The 21,257-nt window shown below is 38.7% G+C and overlaps 2 protein-coding genes across 2 annotated transcripts in view; one reads left to right on the plus strand and one right to left on the minus strand.

The window, feature by feature from the left end:
* Positions 1 to 1,770, plus strand: part of SORCS2 (sortilin related VPS10 domain containing receptor 2) — a 518,453-nt gene extending 516,683 nt beyond the window's left edge. Inside the window, exon 27 of the mRNA XM_065735796.1 lies at positions 619 to 1,770. Coding sequence (XP_065591868.1) covers positions 619 to 683 — 65 coding nt within the window. The 3' untranslated portion in view covers positions 684 to 1,770. The remainder of the gene's footprint in view (positions 1 to 618) is intronic.
* Positions 1 to 21,257, minus strand: part of AFAP1 (actin filament associated protein 1) — a 275,636-nt gene that overhangs the window by 148,693 nt on the left and 105,686 nt on the right. The window contains exon 18 of the mRNA XM_065735812.1: positions 17,979 to 19,269. Coding sequence (XP_065591884.1) covers positions 19,243 to 19,269 — 27 coding nt within the window. The 3' untranslated portion in view covers positions 17,979 to 19,242. The remainder of the gene's footprint in view (positions 1 to 17,978; positions 19,270 to 21,257) is intronic.

Below are 21,257 nucleotides of genomic sequence, written 5' to 3' on the forward strand. Positions count from 1 at the left end.
CAGCCTCTGCTCCATGCACAGCAGGGTTTTGCAGGCCTAGCTTTCTGTTTGTTCTCTCTTCTCGTAACTTTTGACTTTCTGCAGTACAGTATTTCCAGACTCACCCATCCACTTTTTTTGTTTTCTATATATTTTATGTTGCCTACTTTATCGCAACCCCCACCTTGGGACTCCTCAACACCATTACCTTGCAGTGACTCCTTCTGGGAGAAGTGGCAACTTGAGCAGCTACAGAGTTCCCCTATTGCTGATGCCGGTCAGTGTCCAGTCCCAGGTCAGTGGCATGTTGAATGGACGCCTCAGGTGCCATTCTCCTCCCTCACCTGCACCCCTCAAGACAACTACACCTTTTTAAGCTGCAAAGGGAACCAACTTATGCTGTCACTGGGATAGAAACCCTAGGAATTCACCACAAATTCATCACCATGAGCAAAAGCTTTAAGTGAAAGTATCTTGTAGGTACATGGAGCTGTTTCACCAACCTTCACCTGATCTGTTGTTTGATAAAGACACTCTCTCTATGTGATTGACTTGTCCCTGCAATAAAAAGGGGATTTATTGTGAAGTACCTGAAGTACACTAATGCTGGCCTTTTTTTTTTTCCCTCTATTTTCGTAGGCAATCACTCAGGCGTGGTTTTGAGCATCAACTCCAGAGAGATGCACAGTTACCTGGTTAGCTGATATTTACAGCTGAACGCAAAAACCGAAAGACTCTTCTCTGTATCGTTTTATTTTTCCCTGGTGATGTCACAAAATTGCAAATATGGCTGTAAATGCTGGTGGAGAGAAGGTTCCCTAACAGTCCCGTGGAAAAAAGTGCCCGTCATCAGTTACTGGGGGAGAAGGATGCACATCTTGTGTTCACTAACAGCCTGGGAATTCGTTATTCAAACTCAAACTACAGTAGCAAATGTGTAGCCCTAGGCACATTCAATGCCACCTTCTTTCTTTCCTGTATAAGCTCTAGTTCTCTATGTTTATTTTTAGGAGGATTGACTGTAACTTTTTAATTATATTTTTAATTGAGGTATTCAGCAGAAGGATGGGACTCTTCAGCTTGAAAAGGTGATTTCTAAACCATGACTGGACCAGAACAGGTGCTGGTTGGTCTCGGTGACATTGTTTCAGAGGGCCATAACTCACCAGTGGTTCTGTACTAGGAGAGGACTGAGCAAAGAGCTGGATGTGCTCCTAGTCAATACAAGCTCTTAACTTAAATAAGTGTGAGACAATCTAATGAATTTAGGTCTAGACCCTTCTGTGGATTAAGCAAAGTGCTAAATAGATTATCTCATAACTGTAGGATAACGCTCCTGTAAGCATACAAGTCCTTATAAACCCTCAGTACCAGTACCTCCCCCAATCCCACCTGTGTATGAAATAAACACACCAGCGTGAAGCTTTTCCCAGACCAGGTGCCTTCACTTGTGGACGGTCATTTCAGTTGCTCTCCTCTTGTCTTCTGAGTGAGCAGAAGCTCTCTTGTCTTCTCAGATGATGACAGCTGCCAGAGCAGTTATCATGTAACAAACCGTGCTGATGGCCTGTCTCTTTTTAAATTTCCTGAGTGTAAATACTTCTTCATGGTCACTTTCTTTGTAGGATTATTTTTTTAAGGCTTGCTGTTAGGGCAGAGATGCTGGAAAGGTCAGAGCCCTCCTCCAGTTTGGATGCTGCAGTCCCTTTCCTACCCGTATCTTCCCTTGGGATTCCAATTTTGGAGACAGGCATGGGCAAACTCATACCCAAACTTCTTTGTTTGGGTTGTTCTGACAAGTCAGAGAGTGTTGAGGACGGCCAGGATCAGTGGGATCAGGTCCGTGTTTCCTTTTTCTCACCACAGGGTGTCACTCGGGCCCCACCACAGCAGTGGTCCCAACTTCCGCAAGTTGGGCAGGGGCAAAGTAGGGCACTTCTCTCGGAAACATATATAAATCTCTTCACTTTTTGCCTTCAGTAGAGGATAAACAGCTCTTTACTTACTGAATGTCATACTGATGCTAGTGGCAAGCTCCCACATCACCTTGAATACAGCAGATTCAGTTAGCTAGCAGCATCTGCCAGAGTAAACAAGCAGTAAATAATGAATGCTGGCAAGATACAAAAGGACTGTCTTAAAATTACCCCACTCATTGGAGTCATTCTTTTGCGTAGCTGTGGATATCCTAGAGCATATGGTTGTCAAATGCAGCAGAGTGGGATGTCATGTAGTGACAGTACGGTGCAGTACTGTGGGCTGTCAGAAACTCCAAAGGATGTATGTGTAAAGCACAAGAAAATCTTGTTCAGAAACTTAAGGACCTGGATGAAAAAGTTAAAAATGCTGAAAAACACTGCAGACTCCTCAGGAAAATAAATTCAAAATTCTTTCCAAAATTTCTGCCCATGTAGTGGCAGCGTACCATGCAAACTGACCCAGAGAGAAGCAACGCTTCTCAAGTTGTGTTCAACAAGTGTGTGCTTAAATCCAAGGAGTTATGTGGAACTGAGTCTGTGTTTCTCAAGAAGTGTGATACAGAATGTGCTGTGCATTGGAAACATGGTTGCACCAGAGGCTTCCCCTTCTCAGTAGCTTTCTATGCTTTCTCTAGTGGAAATGAACTGGAACAGACAGCATTGCATACAGCTTGCTTGTTCCTGTGAAATGAACCTGAAGTGGGCATGGAGCAAGTGAGCAGGGGTCTAGTCTCATGGGCAAGGAATGGGATGGAGATCCAAGCATTGGAATTGCTCTCCCACTGATTGTCTGACTAGTCGAGGACATTGTTGGAACTAGATCACACATCTGATCTGTTCTTTAGCAGCTACTTTCATACATTTAAAACAGGGTGATCTGTGTCTCTGATAGCAGCAGTCTTTTGGAAAAGAGTAGAATATTTAACCGCACGGTACTCTAATTAAACACTTAGCACAGTATAGTGCCTGTAATAATGTTTTTCAATGCTAATTAATTTGATACATGCAGCACTCCTATGAGGTTGGTTTGTCATGTCCTAAAAGCACTGTTTCTAAAGAGTTGTCAGTATTGTTATAACTGTATTAGACATATCCAACGGATAATAAAGTAAGCCTTTAGTTCTCTGGCAAGAATAACTTTAAAAAGGAATTATTTTGAAACTGAGAAAACACCATTCATATTTTCCCATTCATGGTTTATCTTTTAATGAAAATTATCTCTAGCATTAGGTTTTGAATCTCTTGAACTGCGCCCAAGATACATACATATATATATATATATATATATATAAGTATATGTATATACATATATATGTATATGTGTATATGCCTGAAAATGCTTATATATATATATATATATCTTTTATATAAATCTGGTTACATGTATATACAGAAACAGAGTTCTTTCTTTGCATAAACACTAGGCAGACATGCACGCATGAGTACAGTACAATGGTGCAGTGTTTGTACACACTCCAGTTAAGTTTGCTAGTGAGGAAGGGTGATTAGCTAAGAAACGGAAGATTGGTGTCACACACCTGGATTCTGTGCCCAGACTCTGGGCAAATTACTTAACCTGTATGTGCCTCAGTTTCCCCACCTGTAAAATGGAGCTGATAGTAATTACCTACCTCACAGGGGTATTGTGAGGCTAAATCAGTTACAGTTTAATTCTGTGAGAGTATATAATATTAGCAGTCATGCTTCTTTGTTTGACTTATAGTGATTGCTGTTATTTGAAGACTACTGAACCAACCACAATAGGTAGCTGTAAAAATATCCATAATCCAAAACAGGTACATAACTGTTAAAAATAAAGATAATGTAATTTGATTTGAAAACTGTTACTGGACCATGTTGTTATGCAGTAGCATTGCAACACTGGCTGTGATCTTGCTAATTTGCATCTCAGTATCTTAACCTTACTTTGCTGCAGTGTTTCTTGGTCAAAGATCTTATAATGATGGGTACAGTGCTTCCTAACAACACTGATGCTGGATTATACTAAAACCAGTAACAACAAAACTGGTATTGTACTGGCATTATTTTGAACTTGTGGTTTTCTTAAATCATATTGGCAATTTGAAAAATCAGCCAGTACTTTCTGGAATACTCCGATGCTGATACAAAGCATGATTACTCAGCCATCAAGATTTAATGTTGTTAGTGGTGGTTTTCCTTTTAACACTGGATGTTTGAGATGGCTGTAGGGCGATCTATCCATGTGCTCATAAATGGCCAAAGGCATCTAGTGACATACACTCTTTCTCAGTGTAATTAATTTCTCAAAAATAAAAGCAATATGAACTAATGTGTGCTTTAGTACCCTTTTAAGAGGGTCATGGAAATGACTGTGAAGAAATAGATGGTGCCAGCCTGAGGCAAGTTGTTGTTATAGCTCCAATTTGCATCCAGTTTCTTTGAACTCTGTGAGGATAATCTTGTTGAATTCATTCTTGGTGAATTTTCTGCTTCCCCTGGCCAGTGAGAAGAGTGAAGCATTATGTTCTCATAAAGCAAATTTGTTACATTACTGTCCTCTGGACAAAGGCAAATCAGTGCTTTGCCGTTATCAGTTCAAAGTATAAAGCAGATTTCAGGTGACATTATTATGTTGGTTATCTGTATTTCAAGTCAGCAAGAAATCCTTCTAGTGGGAATACTCTATTACTGCATGCTGCTTCTTTAATAGAGGTTAGCAGAATGGAACTACATTGGTTTCTATCCTCCTTATACAGATACACGTGTTCTTTTTTCATTTGTAAGAAATTAAATGCACGCATTTGTTTGCAGTAACTTTTTGATGATGTAAATCTGATATGTGTTGAATTTTTAATGTTATATAAATTCCAATATGGTGTTGCTGGTAGCGCTAATGACAATTTCAGTTGAAGATGTTTCCTTTGTTTCCTATAAAACTGTGCTGTACGTTTTTTTAATGAAGCTTTTGGGGGAAAAAGAGACTGAAATTCTTTATTTCATTGCCAAATCATTTACATTTAGAGTTGCTTTTTATACGTTGATTTATACTGCTGTGTTTTTTTCCTCTTCATTCTGGCTTACGATCAAAAAGAAATTTATAACCATTTACCTTTATAAATGTAGAACTCTGTTGGTTATCCCAGACTGTCCCAAAAGTTCTTTCCTTGCTTTTTTCCAGAATTCTAGACCAAGTGCACGTGTCTTTGACTTTTCTTTTTGAGAGTAGCATATAGCCTAATCGCACTTCTCTGTGAAAGCCTTTCTAAAACTTGCATTAGGATAGCACTTAAGTGCCTAGAAGTAGTTACAGAGTCTGCTTAGAGTGCTTTCAGAATATTAAGTCTATATTTTCATATTCATTATTTGCTTTCAGTATTAGCCCTCTGATGCCATTTGAGTGTTTATTCTTTTCATGGCTACATGTATAATGTTTTTCACTTACTTTCAGGTACACTCATCAAGTTTCAGAGTACCTCAGACTCCCAGTTAGCTTTTGCAATTAAGAGCTGACGCCCTGCAGTCTTTGACAAATGTCAAGTTATGCACTCTTAATTTTTTAAACACCCTTTACAAGTCAGCCCAGCAAGCTGGCATACCTCTGCAGTTTTCTTCCCATTCTTTCTGCTGCCTTAGCAGACAGGAGTGCAGAAGGCTTTCACCACAGTCCCATCCCAGATTTGTACAGGAACTGTTGTACGGACTCATTTTTATTTTTTTTCTACTTTCTTTTCAAATATTTTTCATAAAGTGCAGAAGCTTATACATACCACCAGGGAAATGAAGATTGGTCATCTGCATAAGTGGAACTGCAGAATGGTCTGAAGACAAAAAAATATATATTCTTTCAGAAACCCCTTTTTTTTTTTTTCTTTCTTTTCTGAAATTGATGTGCATACAGCAAGCTAGGTTCAGTTTCTTTAATATGCAAGGCCTTACTTCTTTAGGTTTTCAGGCCTTGAATTTTCCTTCTGTTAAATGGAGTTGCAAATTACTTAAAATGTGAATATTTGAGCCATGTTTGACTGAATATTTACTTTCTTTTCATCTCTCTTTCTCTCTATTTTCTAATATTTAGGCTTGTCATAATTACTATTTCCAGATACTCTGTGTGCCAGTAACGATGGCATTCTTCTGGAAAACAGTATTTAAGACAAGAAATACTGAAAGACATAGAAATATGCATTCTGAAGCAATGATACAGCCCTGTAGGCAGTGCTAGGCTATGAACATGCTGGTCAAAACATACTCCTTATCAAAGAGCTATTATGGTTTGAATTCAAGTATTCTCATTTTTAATCTCTCTTAAAATATATTCTTAATTGCATTCTTTTGTGTCTCTCTCCTTTTAGTTCAATTTTCTTTTTAGAAAAGATATTTAGTAGTCATTCTGAAAAGAAACATATTCTTTCCCTAACACAAGTAATTCAGTACAAAATTACTCCCTTCTAATACTTTGAAAGCATTATGTAAACGTGAGCTTCATTAGCCAGACTTGATTTCTGAGTTTCTGTAGAATTTGCATTTTTATGCCAATTTGTTGCAATGCAGTGGACATAAAGCCTTTTTAGGCAGCAATAATACGTGCAACACTGTATGCTTTGGTTGTGTATATATTTAATGGTATAGTGAATACATAGATCATCAAGTTCAGGCGTTCCAAATATCTTTTTTAGCATATCTTATATTTCTATGTTATCAGTGGATAGTTTTATCTACTTTTTGCTACTTTTGTTCATTTCTTACTGAAACTGACTTTGATCTTGTAGATCAAAAAGCAAAATTGGCTTATTCTCTTTAAATATATACATATGCATTCATTGACACCATTTGCTTATTGAGTTAGAACACTTTAGTAAGTAAATCTCTCTAAGGTGTTGAAAGAGATGCTTATACATCTGAGACAAGCACCTTGTTATGGATTACAGACAGGCAGAAGGACAAGTGTACATCCCAAACATCACTGATGTGCACACAGACAATTCACAAGTGATAAAAGTAAAGGAGCACTTTCAATACTCTGTTCACACGTACCAGATTCACAGAAGGACAGTCAAATGGTAATGGTGAGAGACTGTCATCAGAAACATAGGAAAATGCCCAATTTACTGTCTCTGCTTGCTAGTAAATGCACTCCTGTCTTCTGCATTCCTCTCTCCCTACTACCTTCCTGCTTTCACATCTTTAATAATTTTGCATTTAATTTTGGCTCACAATTTCTCTAAATCTTTCTGGGACCCTCTTGCCTTTCAAGCTTCTCTTCCAGGTCCTTGACTCAGAGAGCAGGTTCTTCTGTCTGAGATTGGGATTGGTTTTGGCCTCCTTAAAGGAATGATGAACCTGTAATTAGCATTTTTTTCTCTCATACATGTACGTTGACCTTACTGTCTGCCTTCAGTGGAAGAAATATAAGTAACTGACAGATAGCTGTATCTGTACTCTCCTCCCTTCTGCCTCATTTTGGATTATGAGGATAAGATATGATTGCACAAGTCTTCTAAACCTGGAAAATAGGTGAACTAAAGAGGATCTGCTGCTATGTGGAGGAGCAGCAGGGATCAGTTGTTTTTTGGGAGCAGTTTGGAGGTTGGTGAGACAGGTCTGTGTGCAACTTTCCCTAAAGGCAGAGGCAAATGGTCTTCTCTCAAGTCTAATAAATTGGAAATCTAAAAGTCACTGGGTAGTTCTGGAAAATTTTTCCTGCTGGAAAATCTTGGAGATGATTGAGATAACATAACTGTAAAGCTCAGCAGTCTTTTTGTAGAGTAGAACCTAGGTTAGAGGGGGAAGAAGGTATGCAAGAAAGGTGCAGGAGGGAGAAGAGCACAAGGTTATACATGACAGAAATGCAAGGAGAAAGGCGGAGTTATCAATTTATATGAGTCTGCCATCAGTGTTTGATTTTATGTTTTCCTTAAGCCCTGGAATTTGTTTAAATTTGTAGTAGCATGGATTTTCAATGTGCATTTGGAGGCTTTAAAACATAAGTCTAAATTGCTGCAGCACCAGGGGCATGACAGTGCTAAGTTACCAGCACTATCAATTTAGAGAGATCAGACACACAGCAACATAGCGTTTGAGGTACGTGAAAAGAGTTTGCTTCCCTCCAACCAGAATACATCTATCTGTGCTTCAGAGGCAGCTCCAATGCAGCTTTACCTCTGAGATGAATGCAGGCCAATTGCTAATGGTGCTCCTCCTTAGCATGGCACTGAGCTGGGAGGCAAGGGAGAAGAGTTATGTTATGAATTAATGATGTGTATTGGACTTACAGAGCTTAGATGTGATCTGCTAGAATCCCACTATGACCTGTGATTTTATGAAGTTTAGAGAGGATGAATGGAGCTGGTGAGTAGGCATAGCACTCCTGAGGGTAGATGCCAGACACTGAAGTTTACTGAACATGTAGATAGAAATTTCAGTTTTAGGTACAGAGAGTTCTTACATTTCCTATACACACCAAACATTTGAGTACAGCTCCTTCCTTATTTGTCACTGACATCTTATGATTTATTTCTTCATGGGTACATGGCACGAGATACATTTGCCACAGGGCAGGAGGCACTGGAGTGAAAACCTAATCTCATGGAGGAAATAATTATCCCCTCTTCATCTCAGTCTCTTCTGGGTTAGTTTTCTCTGACTGGTTCTGCCAGCAAGCTGGCCTGATGTCAAAAGGGGATTTACTCATTTTTATCTTCTTTGATTTGACTCTGGGAAAAAGAAAGAAAAAAAATTGCAAAGCAATAGCAGCTCAGAAGAGCTGCTGAACTTGGTCAGCTCCTAGGGTGCTTCCACCTTTTATGCTTAATTACCACTTATTTTCACAATTTGTGAGCACTTACCTTGATTTGTTTCTTTGCAAAAGTGCAAAGTGGTTCTAAAAAATATCTCACCATCACTACACAAATGTGGTTTTAAAGTCATCAGCTGTATCACCCTTCCTCACCCTAATTAAAGTATCACAGTATCATGAGGCACTGGCAGAGGCTGCCCAGAGAGGTGGTGGATGCCCCATCCCTGAGGACACTCAATATCAGGCTGGATGGGGCTCTAGGCATCTGATCAATCTGTAGGTGTCCCTGTTCATTGCAGTGGAGTTGGACTAGACGACCCTTTAGGGTCCCTTCCAACTCAAACACTCATGAATCTGTGCTAGGAGTATAAATTCACCCAGGATTAGGTATTGGAGAAAGATTTGAGAAAGATGGAGAGTTGGAACGAGAGAATTTTCCGTTTTAAGAGTAAAGGATGAACCCTGTCATATTTACACTGCATCTTTGTCTGTTCCAATATATGTGTCCAAAATCTTTCCTTCCAGACTTGGATAAATCAACCATATAGATGTTATTGGCATTGTCCATAGGAATAAAGTGGGAGAAAAGGATGAGTAAACCAAACTCAGTATCTTCGGGCTAATTAGAGCTAGTGTTCTTGGCAAAGGTATGAAAACCAATACAAAAAGACCTAAACTTGGCACAGTACTTGTGAAGTTTCACAAAGCGATTCTCATTTTGTTGTACATGGGGAGCACTGTTTGTTTGGTACTGTGGGCCCAAATTCTACTCCAATTTATGGCAGATTCACAGACTTTGTCAGGTAAACAGTGTTCCAGAAGAAAGGCATTCATCCGTGGTGAATCCGAAATGTAGCTGCAGGTTAAAATCAGTTGTCGTCTCAGCACATCCATATGGACACAGCTGATTTCTCCTGAGATTCTTACTCCAATGGTTAGCATGACTGTGTTTGGTATACCCACAAAATAATTACAGTTGTGTTTTTTAACCACTCACAACCGCTTTTGCAGAATACGATCAACAAATGGGACATGGTATAGTTGGTGGCAGGTGGATGGTTGGACTAGATGTTCTTGCAGGTCTTTTCCAACCATTATGATTCTGTGATTCCTAATGTTTTTCAACCAGAAAAACACTGTTTTTCAACCAGATTTCTGGCAAAGGGACCCTTCCAATCCATGCAAACTCTCTTCCTGGTAATCAGTATGCTGAAGTCCTCTCCTTCTGCCTTTGCACATTTGAGTATTTGTGAAATCTGTACATGCCTTTTCCTCTCTTTGTTTTGGGAGACCATGAGCAGGTTTCTTTGTATACAGTGTCAGGACTCAAGGGAAGAATGAGATTAATCCATAACTGGTGCATTGTCATAAACGGGGAAAAGTGTTATTTGTATATTATTGTAAATATGTAACATTTAATGGCAGTTTTGTAGTGACGTGCTGTTTTTGAGGAGGAAAAAAAATCAAATATATGTTTGAATATGCTTAATGTAACACTTAACTGTGATTCAATTGCACAATTAATAGCTTAATCAAAAGTCTTGTGCAATATGTAGTGCACACACATAACCAAGTATCTGTTAGAGGTCCACAACCAAGGTTTTGGCAACTTTTAATGATGGTGATGAACTGTGCAGTACAGCTTGTCACAGTCTCTTTCAGCTTCCAAACATGTAGCAGGCAGACTACTGTATACGTACCTGTGTACTCCACTGCATCCAAAGGTATGCATTTGTCCCGAGAACCTGCACTACAGGTTTTTCTTTAATAAAATTTGGTTCTAAACTATTTGCTGCTTTGTTCGATTGTTTGTTTTTATTTCTTGTGAAGTAGCTTATGGGAGGGGAAATGGTTTAACCACTCCTCTGAGTCTGTGTGTGTTTGGGTTTGTCAGTCATTAGCAGCAGTCCTACAGCAAAGCTCCATACTGCACATCAGAGCAGGACTTCTTTTTTGCCTTTTTCCCTAGCAGAGTTCAGCTGCATAACTGATGTGAGAGTGACACTGTGTGGTGAGAGGGGAACCACACAGTTACAGCTGAAATAAGCCTTGTTCTAGCACTCCACTGAATCGAGGGCTGAATGTTTCTGTCTAGCTGAAGGATGAAAGATTTCAAGCAGGTTTGTTTTAACTGGGATCTCCCTCTGTACGCAGAACAAAGCTCCGCATGTTCTGCCCATCCTGTGCCTTTGTTCCACTATTCTGCATTTTTATTGACAGCTTCATGCACTGCTCGTTCTTCACATATTCTGTTTCTGTACGTGGGACATGGTTTAGTGGGCATATTGGTGATGGGTTGACAATTGGACTAGATTGGACTAAACTTTAACGATTCTATGATGCTATTTATTCCATTTCTTTATTACTTACAGTGTTTTCTTTACCCCACTCTCTTCCTGAAGAGCTGCATGTGCAATGTAGAAGCTGCATCTTTACAAAATACAATGAGCTGCAAACCCAAACCTGCCCTTGAGTTTATCTGTATGTAATGGGCCCCAGCTCTCCAAGGGTTCTCTTGGGACTGACTCTGGCCAGAGCTGTCTTTGCTAAGATCGTTGGATTTCTAAGGCCATAATATGCTCTGCACACCTGCAATATGGAAATTATATTCTGTTTCAAGATCTGCTACAGATTTGGCTGATTTACTGCTGGAATACAGTTTTGGGTTTGCTGATAGGTGTTTGATGCTGTGCAGATTGGCTATCCCAGTGAAATACTAAAGCTGGTAAAACAAAAAGCAAAAGACAACTGAAGTGGAAAACAAAATAACGTGTAAGTTTAATTTTCTTAGGCTGAAAACTGTGCCCTGAAGGAGCTGTGCAAGATGGAGTATGGGATCCTACCCTGTGGCACATCCTGCTATTTTAAGGCTGGGTTAAGACATAAGCTTGAGGCTTTCCCTACACGCGCAGCTCAGCTTGAAGTTATTTTGATGATTGCCATTTTAATTTTTACTACACCTGTATTGAGTCTGGCTGAGACTGTAAGCTGCAATTTATCCCTAAGGATGCAGCCTGTTGAACCTCAAATTTCAGTGTTTCAGTTCTTGAATGTGCTCTGATGTAAATAAAAACTAACTCGATAGAACCCCTCAACTCTTTATTTTCAGTGGTGTTCTTCCAGTGGAATGTTCCTGGGTAGAGGGGAGCAGCAAGAACAGGCAGGGACAAGATGCTCCTGTAAATCAGACATCTCCTGAAACCTGCCAGCATTTTAACTAAAGGACTACTTTATTTCAGGAACCAATTTCCATGGAAAAAAAAGAATAAGATAATTACTTAATTTCTGTTTTCTCTGCTCTCCTCCCCAAAGTCTTATTAATTGCTATGTTATTTTGATGTCTAACTGGTTTCAACATCATCATTATGTCTCTGTAATAGAAGTTCGGAGTCATAAACATCAGCCAATAATTTTTTCGTGTTTTCCACTAAGAGACTGATTTCTTTTGCACTTTTTTCTTCTAGCAATTTATGCTTTGAAAGATATTTTGCTTTCATATGAATCCAGCTGCTGTGGTGAAAATGTCACTCTTCTCTGACCTTCATCATTTTCAAAAGCTGAGGCAAAATGATGTCCAGTGTATTTTTAACATGATAAATGGATTCTTTCTCATTATTATAGCATCTTACCACAAGCTGATCTCCAAAATAAATAATAATAATAATTAGAAAAAGCAATACATGTGAAAAAAAACCAACAAAAAAAAAATGGTTTAAAAAGTAATAACTCCAGTCAATAATGCAGTGACAGCAATTATCATTCTATTGAAGAACTCATAATGAAACCAGCAGTGGAGCTTTTCACTTATGTTCAACTTGGGACTCTGTAGCTATAATTCTATAGAGTGAAGTAACGTATAATAGGGAAATTATTTCCTTGTCATCAGGATAGAATATTGAAGTGGAATGTCCTTGATGTAATTGAATTATTTCAATTATCTAATATATTCTGAAGTAGCGACGTTGCATTGTTTTAATCCTAAAACAGATAGTAGTATTAAAAAATCAAATTGAAAACGATACATCATTTTATAGGAAAGAATGCCTCTGTAACTAGTGGTCAGAAAAATTAAATAGTCTTTTATGAGATAAACCAGCTTCATATATCAAGAGGAATATAGCAGGGGAAAAGGAGGAAGGATATTGTGATACTTACCCAGTAAGTATGTGCTTCCAGCATACGTTCACTGTGGGGCTGGATCTCCCTGCTGCAGAACTGGTAGCTTTGTTGTTAATAACCTTAAATTATTCCTCTCTGCTATAAATTTTCTTTATTGCTATGGGTCTGCATAAGCTTTTAGCATCCACCACATTGTGGCATTGAGTTCTACATCTGAATTATGCTGAGTGAAAATACCTCGGAGCAGTTTTTTTTGAACCTACTTCATAAATTTTGGTACCCTCTGAGCTTGTACTGTTAGTGAGAAGGACTGTTCCATTCCCTAGTCAAGTTCTCTTTTTGCTACAGATTTTTATAACACTTCAACATATTCCTCCTCTCCAGATTCCTTTCTTCACATTGAAAAGCCTTTATCTTTCTTCTTATTTTAATTTGAATATCACTATTTTTCCCTGCATGGACACATTTCTACGGTTTTGATTCTCTTTCTTTCTCTTGTGCCATCACCATTATGATTTTGTCTAGGACCTGCCAGACCTTAGGAAATGTTTTATGGGTCCTAAAGCAGACAACTGAGGTTTCACAGATGGTAGGTAAGTGCTCTTTTTTTTAACCATGTTCTTGTGCAAGGAGTTGTGCACAGCTGTTTTTGTAGCATTGCCTTCGTCATGGAGCCATGACATGTATCGTTAGAGCCCAGCAGGTTTTGTTGCTGAGATTGTATACTGTGACACTGGAAATGTTTTGATCAGGCAGGTTCTAGAAATACTTGCTTTCAGATCACAGGGTGTTTGCTACCTGTTTTGTTATTACTGATAACGATCATTACTATGCAATACATGAATATTTTCCTGGACCTGACTCTTACAACTCCGCAGTCATTGTTGGGTATAGTCAGGGCTATATCAGCACTCATAATTTAGTCTAGACTATTCTTGGGAAAATGTTTTTCTTATGACTGGCAGCTCTTTCTGCATTTATCTACAGTGAATTACTTCTGTTGTTTTTATCACTGGTGAAGTTGCTGCAAATCCTTGTAGTTGGATTTCAGTGTAGTTTAATTATCATGATAAAGTTAGCAACAACAAACTTCTCACTTCTGTTTGTTTTGGTGTTTTGTTTTTTTTTTGTTTGTTTGTTTGTTTTTTCCCCAGTTATTTCTGAATATTCTGATGTGCATGGGTCTGAGAACCTCCCAGCCCATTGGGATCCCAACAATCAGAGCCACCAGAAAAGAATTCATACATTTTTCTGGACCTTCTCCTTTTCTCTAGAAGCTATTTATGCTTCTATAGTGATGGCCATTGTCAAAGGTGGATTGAAAAATCCAAGCAGAAGATGCTATATTCCTGGATGCTTTTTAACAGCTTCTTAGCACTTAGTGACATCCCAGTATGAAAGCTGTGTTGATTCTACCCCCAGTGCAGTGGTTTCTCAGTTTGCCCAATAATTCTTCACTTTATTGTGCTGTTTTCTCCTCCCTATTAGAAAAATAGGCACCATCCTTTCCCTAAGAAGGAGCCCTGTGCTCAAGCACTGTGATGTGATGTCTGATGGTGTTCAAATCTCAAAGGACAATTAAAAAGTAAATGAGGAGGAGAAGCGGGGAAGGGAAAATAAATAATCCAACACTAAAGCACTGCACTGCTTATAATTTGGGTGACTCAGAGGAGTAAGATGGCTGTTTGTTGGTGAGGTCTTATGCATCATTGAATGCCTCTGGTCTGTAACTAGGTAGGACAAAATATTAAATGTAATTAAAAAAAAATACATTCTTTTATAAGGCAGTTAAGGTCATGAGCTTAAGTAATGTAAGATACTCATTTTGTTTTGTTTAGTTAGTTATTATACTGTATTAAGAGGTTGGCTTCTTCTTCCAGGTAACTAGTGATAGGATGAGAAGTAATGACCTTAAATTGCACCAAAGGAGGTTCAGGTTGGATATTAGGAAGAATTTCATCTCAGAACACTGCCCAGGGAAGTGGTGCAGTCACCACCTCTGGTGGTGCTCAGGAAATGTGCAGATGTGGCACTGAGGGACATGGCTTAGTGGGCACGGTGGGGACTGCTTGAAGTTGGACTAGATGATTTCTTAGTGGTCATTTCCAACCTTGATGATTCTATATTATATATGACAACTATTGTAACCTGTTTTATGTATATATACTGATAAAACACATAGGTACAACATGTCCACTATGTATCTTTTCTACATTCTTTATCTAAGGAAATATTAACAGTTTGCTTTGCTTTTGAGGTGGAGGCTTTTTAATTGCAAAGGGTAGTGATGATGTGTTAATTGGACATAAAGCTGTGTCCAGTTGCAACACAATTCTTATTAGATATGCCACATATGCAGACCATCCTTTTCTCCTTAGGTCTAGAAAGTTGTGATTACAAAATGAAGATTAATAGGTGTCAGTTTATAATATCACTTTCCGGAGTTTGGTAAGATGAAATGTATTTTCCACTTAAAATTATTACAGAATGTCATGTTTAATGTGGTAGGTGTGAGAGCTAAATCTAGGAAAAGTAACAAGGTGTAATTATGTCTCATCACTTTGAAATCTAATCTGTCAGACATCTATAAGGAATTGATGTACTCAAAGTTATTCAGGCTGATAATCAGATTGGTCTGATTCTTTAATTTCTTGGGGGTAATTCTTATTGTTTTACAGTTTTATGATACCTATTACTGTGGTTGACATCTAAGCAAAAGTTGAAATAACAGTAGATAAGAAGTATGAGCTTCTGCTATGAGCTCTAAATGCACTGAACTTCTATTGCTGGGCTCTCGGAGTATATTTAAGTTGCAGAAGGTCACTGCACAGTTTCACAGGGACAGATGTGATATTAATTCTAGACTATCCATGCATTTTTCAACTGACTGATATGGAATAATCATATTTGGCTCAGGCTGACTACTGTGGATATCATGCTAATATGCCATCTACCTATTATTACAGTAAATACCAAGAAACAACAGTGCAAATGCATGTTTATGACACATAACTTTATTAATAATGGGCTTGGATCTGTCGCACCAACCAGGTGCCTGTCTTTTTTCACACTCCGCAAGACATTCTGAAGATAAACTAGAAAGGCATAAAGTTAGTTGAAGCTACTAAGACACACATTTGTAGGTGGGTCTGATTTCGACTTTTTTTTTTAACAGAAGTTTCCATGAATGTGTGCCAAAAAACAAACAAAACGAAACAAAAAAATTAAATACATTGAGAAATACAGTAGAAAGACTATATTTACAGTCAATTATAATGGGCACTGCCAACATATCCAATAACAAAAATAAAACAAAAACTTTTTTTCATGTTTCTTTCATGCTTTTTTCACAGCGATTTTTAAATATGATTTTGTTTTTAAAAAATACAATAAGGAAATAATTACATTCTTAATATGAGAACATTATCTTACAACACACAGCCTGTGCCAATTAGTTTGAAAGTGTCTTAAATGAAAAAAAAAAGATACTAAATTAAGTACTCTCCATCTGAAAAATCAAATCGCCACAATCACCTCATTGAAAAAACCACATCTGATCCCCCAAGATCGTGTTTTCTTTAAAAAATCATCACCTATTTATTAAAAAAAAAATTTAAAGCACCTGGTACAGTAACAAGAGTTTGAGGAAGCACAAGTATAACATTTTCTCAAAAGACATAGAAATGCAATGGTTTAAAATACAATATTTTCCCCTTAAAAAAGTCATTCTGCTCTATTGCTGACTTTGTCTGGTGATCCTGAAATCATAAAAATACAGAAAATACAAGCTCTGTTGCTCCTTAAATAAATTGCACAGCAACAGTACCATTAAACAAAATGGAACATATTTCACAGCTCTGAATGTGGTCTACCAGGAGGTTATTTCCAGAGTTGGTTTTTGTTGTTGTTTCATCCTTTCAAAACCTTGGCTATTATATAGAATAGATATGTAACTAAAGGATAATTGCTGTGTTACTAATGTACTTACACATTAGAAACATACAATTACAATATGGGGTTAGGGGAAGGGGGAATGGCTTTAAGGACCCTTTGCAGGAGGACAGGCGAAAGGTGATGGAAAATACAACACCAAAATTGGGTAAATAAGACCGACTCAAATGAATTGATTTTGATTACTTTTGATTATTCTGCATTACTTGATGTGGGACCACTTAATGGCAACTGTTACGTCCTTGCAAACGTTGACTAGAAGCCTAATTTGCATCATAAATATGTACAGATATAAAATAAATATTTATTGAAATATACAAATAAATAACTTAATTTGAAATAAAATGCCTAAATGAACTTACTTTTGCTTCAAATTTATTATTTCTGCTGAAATTTATGGGAACTTGATACTGCTTAGTCTATAGTCATACAGCATGGAATGTACTCTCACTTACAGAGTTAATAAGTAAGCAGACCTAAACTAATATAAAAAAGAAATATCCTGGTTTCATAGAAAACCACACTGATATTTGTTTCCTATCATATTCATATTCTCATGGCACTTTGTGCAAAGCACAGTCCCAAGAAGCAAGGACCCTTTTTCTAATTTTGAGCCCCATTTCTCCTCTGCTAAGGTCAATGAGATCCCTAACTGCATTTGGGAACAGGATTTAGCCCTTATATGTGGACCACTGTGGACACATTTTTCAAAAGCACTTGGCATTCATGGTGGCCTGACTGGAGGGAGATGCCATGTGCTGGGACTTTTTGATAGCTCTCCACTATGGCCCTGGGCTCACTGATCCAAACAGCTCCCACAAGAATTCCTCTGGGCACCAGGTCAACAGTGAGCTGAATGCTCATTGTTGTAGGCTTCAGGACTTACAACTCTTCCTAAAGGGAAGAGGCAACCTGTACGCTGGAGCCATAAAGAGATTTTCAGACAGCTACTGCTCTGCCAGCTTCTGTGATTTCAATTGCAAGTCTTAACCATCTATCAAGATTTCAGCCCTAACTTCTCTGATTATCTCAAAATATGAGTAGTATTTCATTTTTTTTAATTAGTATTCTAATCTTCATAGTTCAGGAGAAAAATCTTGGGAATGTGGTTGAAGGCTCTCCAGAGGCTTACAAAAACCCAAAGAGAATTAAAAAAAACAACAAGAATTCATTACGTTTTTTTTTTTTCTCTCCCTTTTATGCCAATCTTGAGATTTTGAAGGACTTCAGCTGGCAATTTAATGCATGCAATTTTACAGGAGTGACATGGATAAAGGCAAAGATGAACAAATTTCTATAATATTACAGACTAAAATACAAGATACTATTTCCTAGTAATCAGACTTTGGTCTGAGAAAATCCCCAATTCATTGTAAAAATGTTTAATAAGAGCCTTAAAATTATCATCCTTTCAGTCTAGTCTTCCTCAAAAACAATAGCTGAGGTCTGAAAAGATGAAGGAAATGAAGTACAGCAGTATTCTATAACTCAAGTTTAACAATACTATATTTTTTTAAAAAAAGAGTGACCTCATAAGCTGTTCTGAGTTGCCATTATCATCTGCTGAGGATTAATTTCAATTACATTTATTTTTCAGAAAGTACAGAAAAGAAGCAATGTCTAAAAATATCTGTTTGCCTTCTAACAAAATCAGAAATGAATCACTGCTATACAAGAAAATGACTGGTGCCTCAGAATAATGCTAATGTACTGAACTCCATTTTTTTCAATTTGTGGCAGCTTTTTATTTCCCAATGAGAAAAACATCTATCTATCTAAAAAAGTATTGGAAAACTCTTCACAGTGGGGTTGTGTCATTCCACTGTCCCTCACTGCCATCAAGGCAGTGGCAGTGAAATCCCCACTTCTCAATCCAAGCAAGCCATGCCATTCATGTGAAGCCATTTCTTCAGTTTTCTTTTGACACCTGGACCACTAATAGCAATGTGACCACTTGGCTTGGCGACCTCTGTGGCATGCAGAGCTCTCCAAAGCAGTGTTACCTGCAAGAGCACTTATCTGAAATGAGTTCACATCTGTCTTAAATAATGCACCAGTATTCAGTGCTGTTCAGGCCATCTGATTCAATGTAATTCACATTGCTGGTCTGTACCATTTTAGCAAAGTTAACTTTCAATTGCAACTATATGCCTCTTTTTACTTACTATGGTTGGTTTATTTTTTGGTTTCCATTTGCTTTACCAGTGAAGCTGGAAATAAAGAGTTACAGGTAATGAAAAGGGGCACATGTAGTTACACAGCAATACAGTAGAGGGACTACAGGCAAACTAGCGCCAAGATACCATTAACTTAACAGAATTATAAAACCTCTTATGTTGTATCGCTTGATACACTTGATGAGTCCTTTGCAGCCAAAGCTGTGGTCCGTAATAGGTAAGGCCTTGATGGAAAGTGAGTGGTTTTGCTGTACTTACTTACTTAAGTTCCATTTTTCATCTCCCATTCCTGGAAGGGGGAAAGAAATATATGGAAAACGTTAGAGAAATCAAGATCCATCACTGATGTCATCAGATCTGCTAAGCCAAAGCCAGCTGAGGTCAGTAACAGTTTTTCTGCTGACTCTACCAGATTCAGCCATCTGCCCTCAAATTAGTCAGGGAACGCTAACAAGTATGTCCTGATAAAGTCTGTTTCCACCCCCCCCCTCCACCCCATTCAGCTACACTTGGAAATGTGCTCTCCAGGGCTTTCTACGTTACATATGTGAGAGAAGTAAGTAAGCATTCAATAGCTGTTATAGCTGACACCAAGTGATTGCTATTCTCTTCCTTATTTTTTTTATTTTTATTTTTTTACAAAATTCCTGATAGGCATAGTCATTTTTATGACTCAAAAGTGAGAGGTAGGGTAAAGTAAAGTAGTTAACACTACAATTGTTTCCCAGATACATGATTTATTGCTCATTATATTTATGAAATCTATTTGCTTTCCTATACCTCAATTTCCCTGCCTCTTAGCTAAGGATAATGAACCTGACCAACCAGAGCAAAGCATGCAATCTATAATGCTTTCATCTGTATCTCAGAGAAAAGTATCACTACTGCAATTTCTTATCACAGAATCATAGAATCCTAAGAGTTGGAAAGGACCTTTAAAGGTAATCTTGTCCAACTCCCCTGCAACAGGGACATCATCCACAGTTAGATCAGGATGTCCAGGGCCTGATCCAGCCTCACCATGAAAGTCTTCAGGGACAGGGCATCCACCACATCTCTAGGCAACCTGTTCGAGTGCCTCACCACCATCACTGTAAAAAAACCTTCTTCCTTATATCCAGCCTAAATCTCCCCTCTTTAAGCTTGAAGCCATTTGCCCTTGTTCTGTCACCACAGTCCCTGCTAAAGAGTCTGTCCTCTTCTTTCCTTTGGCTCTCCTTTAGATACTGAAAGGCTATCGGGTCACCTCAGAGCCTTCTCTTGGCTGGGCTGCACAGCCCCAGCTCTGTCTGTCTTTCCTCATAGTAGAGGTGTTCCAACCCTTGGGTGATTTTTGTGGCCCTCCTCCTCTGGATGCGCTCCAACAGTTCTATGTATGTCTCTCCTGTACTGAGGACTCCATATTCGGACACAGTACTCCAGGTGAGGCCTCACCACCACCGAGGAGAGGGGCAGGATCGCCTCCCACAACCTGCTGGCCACACTTCATTTGATGCAGCCCAGGATACAATTGGCTTTCTAGGCTGTGAGGGAACACTCCTGGCTCATGTTCAGCTTGCCTCAACCCAGCTGCAAGCCCTTCCATTTGGATTTGTTAAACCTCAGGAAGTTGACCTGGGCCTACTGCTCAAGCCTGTCTAGGTCTGTCTAGGTGGCATCCCATCCCTCTGGTGCGTTGACCATACCCCACAGCTTGGTGTCATCTGCAAACTTGCTGAGAGTGCACTTGAACCCATTTCTTCTGCTACATAAGTGAAAAATCGTGAGATTGCTGTAGCTAAACACCCCATTAAATCAAACTTGTGGCTATTGATTTGGTTGATAGCTACAGTACTTCCTACGAATACACTGGATCAGAGGACACGAAGAAGGCTTGGCTGAGCCTAGTACAGCTATGATGTACCAACCCCCTGAACCCTATCCATACAGAGATCAGGCAATAATGAAGCTCTAAAGAAGCTGGCCTCTCACTGAAGTAATCTCTGTGGAGCCATCCCACAGCTGTTCTCAGCCAGGAACTGGAGTCTACAAATTCCTCTCCCAGCCATTGGCTCTGCAGAGATGCTCTGCAGGCATATTGCTATCTTGGCTCTCAAGCTGAATTCCTGAGTTTAACACTCATTCCACATTGTTTAAGAACTCTAGCTGAGAACTGTTATTGATATATGTAAAAATCTGTTTCTGCTGATGAAAGAGGTAAAAGCATTAGTTTGGCTAAACAGCCCCATAACTGTGACACACCGTAAAGCATCATCGAAAGTCACAGTCGGTGGCTTT

This window comes from Cyrtonyx montezumae, unplaced genomic scaffold (genome assembly GCF_038088225.1).
Source record: "Cyrtonyx montezumae isolate F1298 unplaced genomic scaffold, pur_monq_1.0 scaffold_2, whole genome shotgun sequence".
NCBI lineage: Eukaryota > Metazoa > Chordata > Aves > Galliformes > Odontophoridae > Cyrtonyx > Cyrtonyx montezumae.